Source organism: Hemiscyllium ocellatum, chromosome 6, assembly GCF_020745735.1.
Source record: "Hemiscyllium ocellatum isolate sHemOce1 chromosome 6, sHemOce1.pat.X.cur, whole genome shotgun sequence".
Lineage (NCBI taxonomy): Eukaryota > Metazoa > Chordata > Chondrichthyes > Orectolobiformes > Hemiscylliidae > Hemiscyllium > Hemiscyllium ocellatum.
In genome coordinates, this window is record NC_083406.1 from 104271227 (window position 1) to 104287235 (window position 16009).

At 38.6% G+C, this 16009-nt stretch overlaps 1 protein-coding gene across 2 annotated transcripts in view; it reads right to left on the reverse strand.

The window, feature by feature from the left end:
* tmem131 (transmembrane protein 131) overlaps positions 1-16009 on the reverse strand; it is a 211265-nt gene that overhangs the window by 87709 nt on the left and 107547 nt on the right. For both annotated transcript variants that reach the window (XM_060826240.1, XM_060826238.1), the window contains one exon: positions 3234-3357. In XM_060826240.1, the coding sequence (XP_060682223.1) occupies positions 3234-3357 (124 nt within the window). The remainder of the gene's footprint in view (positions 1-3233; positions 3358-16009) is intronic.

Here is a 16009-nt window from a genome sequence, read left to right on the forward strand (position 1 = left end):
TCTGAAATAATGACACAATATTAGCCACCCTCCAGTCTTCCAGCATCTCATGTGTGGCCAATGATGTAAATACCTCTGTTTGAGCTTGTGGCCGTTTGTGGGCGGCACGGTGGCACAGTGGTTAGCACTGCTGTCTCAGTTCCCGACTCAGGCGACTGACTGTGTGGAGTTTGCACGTTCTCCCCGTGTCTGCGTGGGTTTCCTCCAGGTGCTCCGGTTTCTTCCCACAGTCTAAAGACGTGCGGGTCAGGTGAATTGGCCATGCTAAATTGCCCGTAGTGTTAGGTAAGGGGTAAATGTAGGGGTATGGGTGGGTTGCGCTTCGGCGGGTCGGTGTGGACTTGTTGGGCCGAAGGGCCTGTTTCCACACTAAGTAATCTAATCTAATCTACAGCTCTTGCAGTATCTATACAAATAAAAAGTTCTCAAAAACAGCTTGATCTAGAAGAGAATTCCTACAGTGTGGAAACAGGCTCTTTGGTCCAACAAGCCCACACCAATCCTCCAAAAGAGTATCCCACCCAAACCCATTGTCCACTACTCTACATTTACCCCTGATTAATGCGCCTAACCTACACATGCATGAACACTTTGGGCAATTTACCATGGCCAATTCACCTAACCTGCACATCTTTGGGTGCTCCAGTTTCCTCCCACAATCCAGAGGAAACCCACGCAGACACAGAACGTGCAAACACCATACACAGTTAGTCACCGAGGCTGGAATCGAACTCTGGTCCCTGGCGCTGTGAGCCACTATACTGCCCTGATCTAATTTCTATTAATCAGCGTTTCCAGTCTTGAGCATTTGACTAATGTCTCTCATTTCTACTTAGTATAACTTAGCTGATATTGCTACAATGGCACTGAATGCATTGAGTATATCCTGGTAGGATGAACATAAGGAAGGACAAAATAATTCACAAACTAGATCAGTATTCTTCACTTGTACAACAATACTTGCAAACGCGCTATATTCAATTCTCAAAAGATAACAGAACTACCACAATTAACAAATTTAGAGTGACAACATTCAAAAATGAACAATAAATTCAACAATTAGTAGTGATAATAGCAGATATCCTTCATTACTTGCATAGCAAAATAAAGTATACATTCATCATTCCTTCAAAATATTATGTTACACATGAATTATGTAGAAAGATGAGCTTTTGGATTAGACAAAATTAGTAATTTTGATTACAAAAAGTGAATGAATTAGCTGCCCATAATCCAAATGTTTTCAATAATAAATTTTCAGAATTTTAGGAATATACAGACATAGTTGGCCATTCAGCCCATCAAGCCTGCTCCTTCAGTTAATACAGCCACAGCTAATCAATCACTTCAAAAGGCTCTTAGCCATGCCACCCCTTAATCATGTACACCATTAATCAGAAATTTAAGCTCTACCTTAAATATACTCAACAGTGAAATTCCACAGCTTGGTGTATTCATGATTCCAATGGTTCTGAACCCTCTGGGCAAAATTATTTTTCCTTGTCTCAAGACCTAAACAACCCAACACCCCTTATTGTAAAATTGTGTCCCCTGCTTCTACATTCCCCAGCAGTGGAACTATTTTACCTCAACTGCCTGCCCATCCCTTTAAGTATTTTGTAAGTTTCAGCAAGTTTCTCTCTCATTCTCCGAAACTCTGGAGAATACATGCCCAGATCACCTAATCCTCACAGGATAGTCCTGCCATCCCAGGAACAAGACTGGTGAACCTTCATTGCACACTCTATAGCATTAATACCTTTCCTGAGACAAGGCAACTAAAACTCTACAGTAACCCCAGTTCAATCGAACCAAATTCTTATACAAGTGAAGCAAAACTTCTTCACTCCTGTACTCAAGTCCTTTGCAATAAAGGCAACATTCCAAAGCATTTCCAATAGCTTGTCGCATCCTCAAGTTAACCTTCAGTGACTTTTTGACAAGGACACCTTGTCAAAGATCCTTTTGCGCATCTGCATTTTTCAACCTCTTCCCATTGAAGAAATACTCTACACATTTGTTCTATCAAAGTGAATAACTCCACATTTTCTTACACTACACTTCATTCACCATGTCTGTCAAAATCCTCTTGAACCCACTTTACAAAGCACTTCCTACTTCGCTCTATTATATCTTCAAAATTGGCAATATTGCAATAATATTTGTTGTTAACAGCTGAGGCCCAAGTTCCAATCCTGCAGTAACCCACTCAGCCAACATATGCCTTCTGAAAATCCAAGTACACTAGGTCCTTTAGTTCTCTTTTGCCAATTTTGTTAGTGCCAATTGATTTCCCATTTCACCAATCCATGCTGTCCACTGATCACATTCTGTATAATATATTTCTGCATCTCTCCTACTACTGAAGACAAACAGGTCTATAGTTCCCCGTTTTCTCTTTCATTCCCTTCTTAAAATAGTAGAGAGATAATAACTACCTTCCAATTCACAGGAACCATTCTAGAATCTAGAGAACTTAAGATATTCTAAAAAGGATCTTGTTAAAAAACAAAACAGTTTTAACAGCATTTCAAATTAAAAACAACACCATGCACTCAGAGCTCAGAAGGTCATTTTACTCTAACTAGTCTTCGCCAAATCAACTCAAGCCCAGTCTTTATAGCTTTGACATCTCTTCACATTTATACAAGTTTTCCAATACAATTGCAATGATATCAGTCTTGATCACTTCAGGCAAAATATTTTCTTCAACCACCACTTGCAGAACCCAACTTTTAAAAAAAAAACAAATTATCACCTATACACTTTTCTATTCAAATTGTCCCAGTATCCCAAGAGTTTTCACATAATTATCTTTCCCATTCCTGGTACCAAAAATCTATGATGTTATGATCCTTCCAGAATGGAATACTGAAAACCTAGAAAATGTGGAAATTTATTGTTTTTGTTAAATTACAAAACTGGTGTCTATTTTGTTACAAAATGCTGAAACCACTTCATGTCATTAAGTTCCAAGTACAACTGCAAAAGATAAATTAAAATATATGCAGCCAAACCACACACCCCATGCTCTTCCTGGCAAGGCATTAGGGTTTTCATTTGCAGTCTAAGTGATGCAAAGAATCTTCATAAACTTGTGACATTATCTGGAACCATATCCGGGAAAATGCACATGCTGTGAAGAATAGAAATCTCAGATCTTTTCCAACACAAATGGAACATCATGCAGCTATATCAACAAATACATCCAAAATAAAAACCAAAATCCTTACCCTATTTTGAAAAAATGACGCATGAAAGTGTGATGTTGTTGCTGATATTGATACTAAAATGATTGTATCTTCTGTGCTGGGGTTGTGCAAGTATACTTTTTCCATTTTTGGCATTCCCACTGGTCTGTGAAAGTAAACAAATATATAACTATTAAGCCACCAACATCACACGTAGTTGTTACCAATATTCACATTATACAGATCAACTCTCATATAGTACCATTAATATAGTACAACATCCAAGGAACTTTGCAGAGAGGTTTTTTTTTAAAAAATCACTGACAGTTGTGATGTTTGGGAGTTATTTTAAACTCCTGTACAAGTATCACAGCTGTGTCATAGAATATTACACTACACTAGTTCCTAGAATTCGATATGGAAATAGCCCATCACATTACAAGTGCTCACTGGTGAAGAATGAATCCTTAACCAGTTTCACAAAATTAACACGACAGATCTGTGCGCTTGCTTCAAAATCACTAAAACAGAACAGAAGCTTTACTTGGGGATTTATTTCTGCTTCGAAGGACCAAAGATATGTCAACGTTTAACACTAATCAGTTCACATGATACTGTTAATCTGTTCATACATTAGACTATTTCAAATATCTAGCAATTTCAAGGACACCATACATTTGAAATAATTCTGACTTAAACAAACTTATTAAAACACAAACTTTTGAAAAGTATTCTATATGCATGCCATGGATTGCTCACAATGTTCCCTATCTCACTCAAGGTCATCTGGTGAAACTCTGGACAGAGAAGACAGAATGTTTGTTTAAAACAATTGAAAAAGAGTAACACACAATTTGGGTCATTTTTGCTCTTCCCTCAGTTAGGCAAATACTTGGAAAATAAATGAGCTTGCACAAAGGACATCAATAATTGGAATATGGAAAGAGATAAATTACATGGGAAACCAAGAGTGCACACTTTTCTAAAAATGCTGCATTTTTTAGCCTCCACATACCATTATACAGAATTCTTGAACTTCATCAAGAAAGGCTTATCCAGAACTGAATGATACAGGTAACACTTACAAAAGGAAAACTATTCTTACATAGTAAAGCATCCCTGAAGTCAATGACTTGCAAAATAAACAAGTCAAGTAGTAAGATTAATGACAAGTATCAAAACTTTTATTGATTTGATGCAAATGTGACAGAAGTCTTCAAATCTTAGCACAATCATTTTCAGTATTAGGTAAAATGGAATTAAGCAATGACTTATTAAAATGAAACTTCATTTCAGAAATATCAGTCAACATATCATACAGTAGGTTTGAAGAGGTGTTTATTTTCATTTGATCTCCTTACAATAAAGAACTCCAAGTTTAAATAATCTTGAGCCAAAAACTAAAATGTACACCTTCCCAAATTTTTTAAACAATATCGTAAATAAATCAAAATTCCTCCCCTTCTCAAAAACTGCAATTCACATCAGCTCAAAATGAAGTCTCTCTCCTCTGCCAGTCACCTCCCAATTTTAACCCTCCCCAACCTTATCCCAGTCATTTTGCTTTGCATGCAAACTGACTATGGTAGTACTATGAATACTGCTTAGGTACATGTCTCAAAACAAAACCACACCAGATTTTTGGTCATTTCTAGATTGCAGCTAGATGGCACATGACCAGCAGTTTGGGTCAAGCAGAGTCTGATCAAGAGTTATCTAGAATGCTTGTAACCAGACCAATTCAAAAGGGAAAAAAAAATTACTTGGATAATCAATTACTTTGCTTAATTAGATTGTGCATGGAAGCTTTAAGGAATGTTCAGTTTTCAGCTGTTAACCAAAGGCAAGCATACCTACATACAATTGCATAATTCAGATATGCACAGTTTCAGTTTTCCAATTGAGGACTAAATAAAGTCCTTAAAACATGCATAAAATGAAAATTCAGCTGAAGGTGGTGTTGTTTAAGCCCAATCAGTTTAGGACTTTAATTTTGTCATCCCCATTATATCTTTGAACAATAAACCATGGGTTAACAGTTTGAATCTAAATAGCACCTTTTAAAGCAAATCAGATCCCATGGTAATTCAGAAACAATTAGACCAAAAAAAAAATGACTGAATCACTGGATGTGAACAACGAATGTACAGTGATCAAGGGGGTATTAATCAGATACAGATTGTACCTTATCTACAGGTAAGCCATAAAATACAATATTGAAGGCAGCCACATTCAATAATTACTGCTATCTAGTTTCAAAAGAAATAAAGGCAGAAAATGGTTGAAGCCATCAGATATTTTTGCAGCACCTGTGCTAAGAAATAGAATTAACATTTTAGGTCAGAAGAGAAAGGTCTTCAACCTAAAATCACCACCTTTGGCTCTCTCTCCATAAATACTTCCAGATGTGGAGTATCTTCAGTAAATTCCCTTTTTAATATCAAATTCCTACCGTATGCAGTATTTTCTTGTTAGGTTTTAACATTGCTAGATATTCCAAACAGTCTTCGCTGGGGTGCGAGTACTATTTGCATTGAAACAGACCTTTTGAGCTAAACCATTAACCAAAAATAGGCGATTTTTTAAAAACACCTAGATTTTAGCATTATAGTAAATTAGTACAAAGAAAAGATTTACATCACTAAATGTTTTGCATAATATCAAAGTGAACCTCTCCGGGCACAAACCTAGTTTGAGCATATTATTTTACACGTCCAAATCCCTAACCTTTTTGAGATCAGAATAAAAAAGGACCAAAATGCAAGGGATTGCTGTTTAGTTCCAAGGCATGCTTCTATAGAAGAGCTGCAATGAGCTAACCATGTCTATCCTAAATTTCTTGCACAAGTGGGTTGCTGAGCAACTGTAAATGAAATTAGAGCTTGGTCATGGAACATATCCTTATGCAGGATAATATTTTCCAACTGACCATTGGTTAATATGGTGCAGGAGGGACAATTGTTTCAAAATGTTAAAATATTAACAATATAACTAGACTGCTTTGTTTTTATATTATTTAATTCATTGCTGCTACTCTTCCAGAAACGCCCACTTGGAAGAAGTTTTGCCCTTCTCTCCATTGCCGTTTTCTGTCTCTTCTGTTTTGTTGTAGAATCACAAGCTACTTATAACATAGACACAACTGCCTGAATGACTGTTTCCTATGTCACTCTCTGCAACAGCAATCCATCAGTGTCACTTTTCCAGTAATTAAAGATAACAAATAATATTTTTGATGTGTGCATTCAAGTCCCTTCAAAACGAGATACAGGACTTTAAAACCTAGTCAACTTGCAGCACGCGATCATCGGATTTAAGTAATAAGCTAACTTTAAATAAAACTAAAATTCAGCCAACAATAAATTCATAGCCAAATGACTTGGACCATTTTAAACTGATAAAGGCCTATAGCTTCTGAATGGAAAAAAAATTCCAAAACTTGCAAGAACTCTGTTACTACATTAACTGGAGTTAAAATTCCAATGGCACACTACACTTGTGTAGAAGCCTAATTAAGCCAGATTGTAAAATGCAATTCATTAGATCTATTCTAATTTCAGTCATGGTTGAGTAAGTGAGGAAATATACCTGGCACACAAGGAGTGCTTTTACCCTTCTATTTAAAAAAGAATTTGCAGATATTAGAGAACAGTATGCTCCACCAAATCTGAGCAGCTGGCTCCAAACACTATATTGACAAGAAATTCCAAACAGCTCTCCTGCATCCTCAACCTGTAAGAAGCCATACTCAAATTAAGAAATTTTTAAAGTGAAAATGAAAAGGGGAAATAAAGCAACAGTTTTTAAGACTGAAATGCTAAATAATATACTAACCTGATTTGAAGTGCATGCAGATTTAAGAAATTTAGGATTGAATAAACTTCCACAAATTAAGGTAGTTACTAATATCAAGTAAGGACAAAATTGATACTGGGAACAAATAAAAATTTTCCTGCAGTAACACACTTCTTGCTTCTCTTAGTCATACAATTTTCCTACCTTGCTAAACGGGACAGTATTAGTCCAGCTTGCCCTACAGCTTTCAGATGGTTTAAATTCTTGGCCCAGCAGGGAGTCATCCCACAAGGCAGGTGGTGTATTGCAGACTTATCTGGCACAGCCTTCAAATGTAAGAAGTGCACCAATTACTAAGCTCAAATTAGTTTTTTCTCGTGTGCTTTTTCATTACTCTCTGCAAAATGTGTATTACAGAGAGTCAACTTGATTACAGTTGCAGCACAATAGCAAATAAAGAAAATATTCAATGCTTCTGAAATTTTCCTGAAATGTTTACAATGCCCATTTAATAATTTCATCTGCTCAAAGCAGAATTTTGCCTATTTTTCTAAATTATCCAATATAAGCAAGCCAATTTATAATGATATTTTGATCAATGAATAACTGAAGACTAGAAGATGCTTACCCAGAATGGTACATCAATTTTTGACCAAGGCTACAAAGATAAACTAATGCCAAAGACCAAGTTTAAAGAATAAACAAAGTCTATAATGCAACAGTTTAAAAAGGTGTCACATCTGTTACCTGAAGTTACAACCTTTGGACTATTTTTAAAATGCTTGCAATAATAATTCGCTAAGCAGTTTTAAAAATTTTCAAATACTGGAGGAAATACTGGTGATTGCTAGCAAACTAGCTGAGGACACAACCGTTATTACACATCAGTATAAGTAAAGCTTTGTGAAACAAAATATAGTCATTCAAAACCATGAAATTAATTAAGCCTGGTGTTAATTTTGTTTACTGCCATGATAGCATTGCATCACATTCAGTTATATTTATATCCACTTGACAAGTGAGACATACTTAACAACAAAATGTCAGCCAAGTTACGTGCTCAAGTCTTGGAGTGGAGCTCAAACCCATGAACCAGCATACTCAGAGGCAAGTGCTACTGAGAGCTCAAGGAGATAGTCAATTAGAATGCCAATTTTAGAAATTGGTAGTAAGTTTTATATTTTACTCATCCAAATTCAATCCTGGACTGGAACGGAGAATAGCTAAACATACATGTCAAACGTTGAAGGTTCTTCCTGGCATTCAAATTCAAACTAAAGTCTTAATTATACCAGGGTATCACAACTATAGAAGGCTTCATCCTTGCTGAACTTGGCTGTGACTTTGTAGTGCACATTCATTTTCTTGTACTTCACTTTCCAAGACTAAATTTTCTTCACGGTTATCACTGCCTTTAGGTGTACTAGGGCCTTTAATCAATTTCTCTTTGTTTAAAAAAAAACAAGAACAGAGAGAGAAACCTAGTTCTTCCCACCAGTTATGTCATACCTGAGCTGGTCAGGTATGTTCATTCATCTTGTTGGCATTATTCAATAGATGGATAATCATCTACAGTACTTAAAAATACATAAACCACAGAAGGAAAATAGAATACATACTGGAGTAAGACTAAGTTAATTCTCATTAGTGCCCAAGCTTGAGGATCAGGTCTGCCAAAATTCAAAGTCCTGGAGCATAACTAACCATATAAATCTTGGGAGTTCCTAGACTAAAAGTTTTTTTTGTGATAACAAAACTGCAAATAACTGATTAAAGCACATTAGAAATGCCCATTTTCCAAGTCTATACATCTGCCCTGACATGGGCGACCCGTGGAAGAAGGGTTTCTGAAAGCACAGGGAAAAGGTGCTTCAGTTTACAGAATGGAGTCCCACCATTTTTTAAACCCATGAAATTGGACATCATGTAAAACAATGCAATTGTAAAATGTTATTAACTGTTAAATGCAAAGTATAATAAAAAAAAGATAATTCAGAAGCATTCTTCTAGCATAATCTTGAAATGTTACATGATAGATCCTGGCAATTTGACCCATTGTAGCTGCACCTGCATTCTTGTCAGATTCCAATGCTGTTACAATCCTTAATATTAGTGTTTAAAGCAAAGCTGCAGTTTGTGGGACGAGTCGAGAGTGTGGTGCTAGAAAGGCACAGCAGGTCAGGCAGCATCCAAGGAACAGGAGAATCGATGTTTCCGGCATAAGCCCTTTATCAGCGCCACACTTTTTGACTCCGATCTCCAGCAAGTGCAGTCCTCACTATTTCCAAGTTTGTGGGAAGATCACACATTTTATTCAACTTGTGCATAAACCCATCACTAAAAAGTATTAACTCTTACAATCAAGTGCTGATGAAATGGAAATAATTTTACTTAAAATGATGGGAATTACACAGAGGAAAGTAATAGCTGAAGTGAACTGGGTGGCTAGATGAACAGAAAGATGGTAAAAAAGCTGTGGCAGACAATTAAGGAGGTAACTCATGACTCTTAGCAACAGTACATCCCATTAAAAGGGGGAAAATATTCCAAGAGAGGGATAACCAAAAGGAGGACAGCATTAAGTTGAAAGTTAAAACGTGGAGTTTGCACGTTCTCCCCGTGTCTGCATGGGTTTCCTCTGGGTGCTCCGGTTTCCTCCCACAGTCCAAAAGGTGTGTGGGTCAGGTGAATTGGCCATGCTAAATTGCCCGTAGTGTTAGATAAGGGGTAAATGTAGGGGTATGGGTGGGTTGCGCTTTGGCGGGTCAGTGTGGACTTGTTGGGCTGAAGGGCCTGTTTCCACATTGTAAGTAAGCTAATATAAAGCAGGCCAAAAATAGGGATAAATTCATAATCCAGCAAAAGGAGAAAATAAACTACAAGGACAAACTAATGAGGAACACAAAAACTGACAAAGAGAGTTTCTCATTGAGAAGAGTTGAAGTGAACATAGGCCCTTAGAAAATAAGTCTGGGGTGACAGTTATGGGAAGAAAATAGAAAAGGAGTCGAACAGATATTTTGTATCAGTCTTTACTCCAAAGATTCCATTTATACTAAAATAACACGGGGGAAGGATTAATTACTGACACAAAAGTGGTAGAATTATACAATCTAAAGGGCCCAAAGGCTGCTAAAGTCCCCTGGCCTGATGGCTTCATCCTAAAAGAGGCAGCTACAAGGGAAATGTATGCAATGATAGTAATTTTACAAAAGTTATTAGCTTCAAGAGAATTGGAAAGCTACTAATGTGACAGTCCTATTCAAAAAGGGAGGCAAAAAGCAGATTATCCTAACATCTATTGCTGTAAAATGGACCAGAATCAATCAATTAAGGAAGTCAAACAGGACATTTGGAAAATCATAATCTAATCTAATCAAGCAGAGTCAGCATGGTTTCACAAAAAGGGAAATAATATCTTAGAGCTTTGAGCAAGCCTCAGAGTGGATATTGGCAAACGAGTATATATGATGGACTTCCAGCAGGCTTTTGACAAGGTACGTCAAAGTTTTAGTCATAGGATAGAGCACATTGTGTTGGTAATATATTGGGCTGGAGAGAGCACTGGCTCTTGGAGAGAAAACAGCGAGTAGGAGAAAGGGTTTTTTTTCCCCCCCAAAAAGGTTTTTTTGAAGACCCGTGTCTAGTAGAGTTCCACAGAAATCGATGCTTGGATCACAACCGTAGTGAGTGAGAGAAAAAAAACGGGAAAAAAAGAGGAGGGGTGGGGGAGACGGGGGGAGATGAGAGAAGGGGGGGGGGGGGGGGAAGAAAAGAGAGGGGGGGGGAAGAAAAGGGGGGGGGGAAGAAAAAAAAAAAAGAGGGGGGGAAGAAAAAAGAGGGGGGGGAAAGAAAAAAAGAGGGGGGGGAAAGAAAAAAAGAGAGGGGGGGAAGGGGAAGAAGAGAGGGGGGGAAAGAAGAGAGGGGGGGAAAGAAGAGAGGGGGGGAAAGAAGAGAGGGGGGGAAAGAAGAGAGGGGGGGAAAGAAGAGAGGGGGGGAAAGAAGAGAGGGGGGGAAAGAAGAGAGGGGGGGAAAGAAGAGAGGGGGGAAAGAAGAGAGGGGGGAAAGAAGAGAGGGGGGAAAGAAGAGAGGGGGGAAAGAAGAGAGGGGGGAAAGAAGAGAGGGGGGAAAGAAGAGAGGGGGGAAAGAAGAGAGGGGGGAAAGAAGAGAGGGGGGAAAGAAGAGAGGGGGGAAAGAAGAGAGGGGGGGTGGGAAAAGAGAGAGACACGCAGGTAGATAGGATAGATAATAGGTGCAGGAGTAGGCCATTCTGCCCTTCGAGCCTACACCACCATTCATTAGGATCATGGTAGATCATCCTCAAATCAGATAGTGAAGATAATGTTTGGTATGCTTTCCTTTATTGGTCAGAGTATTGAGTACAGGTGTTGGGAGGTAACGTGTGGCTGTACAGGGCATTGGTTGGGCCACTATTGAAATATTGCAGGCAATTCTGGTCTCCTTCCAATTGGAAAGAGGTTGTGAAACATGAAAGGATTCAGAAAAGATTTACAAGGATGTTGCCAGGACTGCAGGATTTGAGCTACAGGGAAAGGTTGAATAGGCAAGGGCTCTAAAGTGTTGGAGGCTGCGGGGTGACGTTATAGAGGTTTATAAAATCATGAGGGGCATGGATAGGACAAATAGACAAAGTCTTTTCCCTAGAATGGGTGACGTCCAGAACTAGAAGGCATAGGTTTAAGGGGAGAGGGAAAAGATTATAACAAGGGACCTAAGGGGCAAAGTTTTCACGCTGAGGGTGGTACATTTATGGAATGAGCCGCCAGAGGAAATGGTGGAGGCTGGTACAATTGCAACATTTAAAAGGCATTTGGATGAGTATATGAATAGGAAGAGTTTGGAGGGATATGGACAGGGTGCTGGCAGGTGGGACAAGATTAGGTTGGGATATCTGGTTGACATGGACAGGTTGGACTAAAAAGGGTCTGTTTCTGCTGTACATTTCTATGACTAGGTGAAGTGAATGTACAATAGCTAAATCTGCAGATGACAAAATAGGTGGAATGATAGGTTGAGGAGGGTGATACAAACAGTTGAGATTTTGATAGATTAAGGGGGTAAAGAATTGGCAAATGGAGTACAGCACATCCTTGATCCATGAATTCACAACTCAAAATTTGCCAATTGACACCAAAAAGGAATTAGTAACAAAATTCAACATCTATGGGCAAGCTCATGTATCTGCAATTTTTAAGCTGCATTTTTACAAACAGATCTGCACTTGTAAATTTCATCAAGCATGGGTGTTCTCAGAAAAGCACTTTTACTCATGCAGGGGAATAACTATAATGTGGGAAAATATGGGAGAACAAAAAAGAACATAATATTATTTAAATGGAGAAAAACTGCAAAAACCTGCAACACAGGGGATTCAGGTGTTCTTTTGCACCAAACTGAGCACACAGGTGCAACAGGTAAATCAGAAAGGCTAATGGAATGTTAGCCCTTAATGTTGAGGGGGTTAGAGTTTAGAGCAGGGAAATCTTACCAGAACTGCACGAGTGCTGGAGAGACCATATTGGAAAACTGTAAGCAGTTTTCTTTTGAATTGAATCCTTAGAGTGTGAAAACAGGCCATTTGGCCCAACAAGTCCACACCACTCCAAACAGTATCCCACCCAGACCCATCTCCTACCCTCTTACATTTCTCCTGACTAATGCACCTAACCTATATGACCTGGAACACTATGGGAAATTTAGCATGGCCAATTCACATAACCTGCACATCTTAGAACTGCACCCCTTATAAGGAAATGTTGTTTCATTGGAAGCAGTTCAGATAATGTTTACCAGATGATTCATGGTACAGAGGGACTGTTTTAAGAGCAAAGGCTAAACAGGTTGGGACTTCACATAGTTTAGAAGAATGAGACATGGTCTCATTGAAACAGATTTCTTAAGGGGCTTGACAGGGTAAATGCAAGAGGACATTTCCCCTCATAGCAAAATCTGGGGCCAGAGGGCCTAACTCAATAAAATGTAAGTTAATAAAGGGGAGGGAAGGGTGGTTATGGATGGGCAGAGGGGAACAGTCATGAGGTGAATGTAAGTGTTAGGTATGACCTGGTAGGTAGATAGGAGGAATCTGGTGGGTAGCTGGAAGGAGGTTGGTTGAAGGGGTGGAATTGTGAAGGTGGGGCTTGAAAGGGAGTCAGGGAAGAGGTGGGAAGGTCATTTGAAATTGGAGAACTCAATGTAAGTCTTCCAATGGTAATGTTATTATGTTTCTACATATTTTTTTAAGAGAATGGGACAAAAACAATGTTCCCGAAACAATATACTAGTGCTCCAACTGTGATCTTGCACAAATTCAACATTACCTTTTTGTTGTTGCATTCAATACCTCTATTCACAAATTCCAAGAGATCTTGGTCTTTTCTTGGTCTCATCTATTTGTTTTACCACTTAATGGCTACAGGAGCTACATACCTACAAAGCTGTTCCATTTTAAAATCTATGCATTTAAAAAGTATATTCCCTTCATTAATTATCAGTCCTAAATTACTTTGAAATTAGGGAAGCTAGGGCAGAGCCTTTGGCCTTGATCTTGGAGTCGTCATTGGTACTAAACCTGTAGACAGAGGGCCTTACACCTGTTGTCAGAAAGTATTGAAAAAAAAGGATAAGAGATGGTATTTACAATCTAGCAAGCAATAAATTTGATTGGAGGTAGTCAACTTGGTTTCGTCAAGGGCAGGTCGTGTCTCTGAAACCTGGAGTCTTTTTTGAGAAGATGACTAAGCTTGTTGATGAGGGTAGGGCAGTTGACATGGTGTACATTGACTTCAGTAAAACCTTTCATAAATTTCCACATTTTAGGTTATTGAAGAAAATGCAGAGGCATGGGACTAAGTATGACTTAGGAGTATGGATTAGAAACTGGCTTTCTGCAAGGCGGCAACGAGTGGTGGTTGATGGAAAATATTCAGCCAGGAGTCCAGTTACTAGTGGGGTGCCACAAGGATCTGTTTCGCAACCACTGCTGTTTGTCATTTTAGGTTAGCAAGTTTGCAGATGACACTAAAGTCAGAGGAGTAGTGGACAGAATATTGCAGGTTGCAGAGGTCTTGGATAAATTGCAGAATTGGGCTGAGGGGTGGCAAATGGAGTTCAATGCAGATAAATGGGAGGCGATTCACTTTGGGAAAAATAACAGGAAGGCAGAATACTGGGTCAATGGGAAGATTCTTAGCAGTGTGGATGTGCAGAGGCATCTTGGTGTCCATATACATAGAGTTTGAAAGTTGCCACCCATGTTGATAGCGCTGTTAAGGCAGCATATGGTGTGTTAGGATTTATTGGTAGAGGGATCGAGTTCCAGAGCTGTGATGTCAAGTTGCAACTATACAAAAACGCTAGTACAGCCACTGCTGGAACATGGTGTAGAGTTCTGGTTGCCCCATTACAGGAAGGATGTAGAAGCATAGAAAAAGGTGCAGAGGAGATTTAACAGGAGGTTGCCTGGTCTGGAGGGAAGGTCTTATGAGGAAAGGCATAAAGACTTGGGCCAGTTCTCATTGGAGAGAAGGCAGCTAGGAGGGGATTTAATAGAGACATACAAGATGAACAAAAGATTAGATAGGGTGGACGGTTAGCATCTTTTTACTAGGATGATGATGTCAGCTTGTACAAAGGGGCATAGCTGCAAATTGAGGGGTGATAGATTTAAGACAGATGTCAGAGGCAAGTTCTTTACTTAAGAGTGGTAAGGGTTGAATGCTCTGCCTGCCAATGTAGTTAACTCAGCCATATTAGGGGCATTTAAAACAGTCCATGGATATGCACGTGGATGATGAGAGGATAGTACAGGGGGATGGGCTTAGATTAGTTCACAGGATGGGCCAAAGGGCCAGTTCTGCGCTCCATAGTCCTATGCTCTATCTATATTCAATTGCACTGGTCCATACGTCAAGTCCATCCAGGTCTCCCTACGACCTTTAATAAATCACCATATAATTTATTCCTTCAATTCTTAAGCCAAATTTGAACATACTATTCTGTGCCACCTCAGTCTATAATTTTTTTTAAAAACCTGTCTATGTGGTGAGCTTGGATCGATACTTCAAGAACTCAATGCAAAACTTTCACCAAAGGTCTACATGTAGCACATTTGCAAGATTTGTATGGTCACACCACATGTATAGACTAAAGGATAATCATCCATACTTTAAAACTTGGAGGGTGAAAAAAAAACTAAATTCACCGCATCTCATTTGCTTATCGACTGACACTTCTCTCTCGGTCCAAATATCTTTCCCTCTCCAGTTGCTCTCACAAAATCAGATGCTGAACTAACTATTCTAATTTACATTTCTTGGTTTAGACACTGCATTTTTGTAAGAATTCTTCAATGTGTTTGGCTAGACACCATTGTTTGGTCTCTCCAAATCAGCTCCAGATCTCCTGTAGAGGGTGCTGTGCGGTTTTGGCTCTTTGTTTAAAAACTCTCAACATAGACTCTGCTTGCTTTTATGGGAAAATCTATATGTAATAAAAGGGCCAGAACTGTTTGAGCCAAATGATAGCAAAACCTACTGAATATTGACTATGGGGAAAGGAAATGTCAATGCTTAGGGATGGAATGGTGAAATATTAAAGGAAGATGTTTATATTCATATTCAGCCATTTTCAAAAACTTAGTTTGCAAAATATATGTGTTAATATTTTAGAATATGCCTTTGGATTAAACACTCAGTCCAAAGCACGAGCATTTCTGTCCAAATTTGCTTAAGTATTCAGAATTCATGTGTGATCTATTTGGCATAATAGATATTTTAGCAGGCATAGGTCTAAAACTTTCATATCTCAATCGCACTTGGTCTTTGATTTGTATGCTTTTATCCAATAATGTGCCCACACACCAAAATCAGCTCTTATTTTAAACTTGCTACCTGCAAAATTACTTACTGCCCCATTAGTTGTCAATATGGGCTCATGTCAAACACTAGTTTTATTTGGCTTTCAAATCTATTGCATTTCTCTTCATTAATTAATAAACAGCC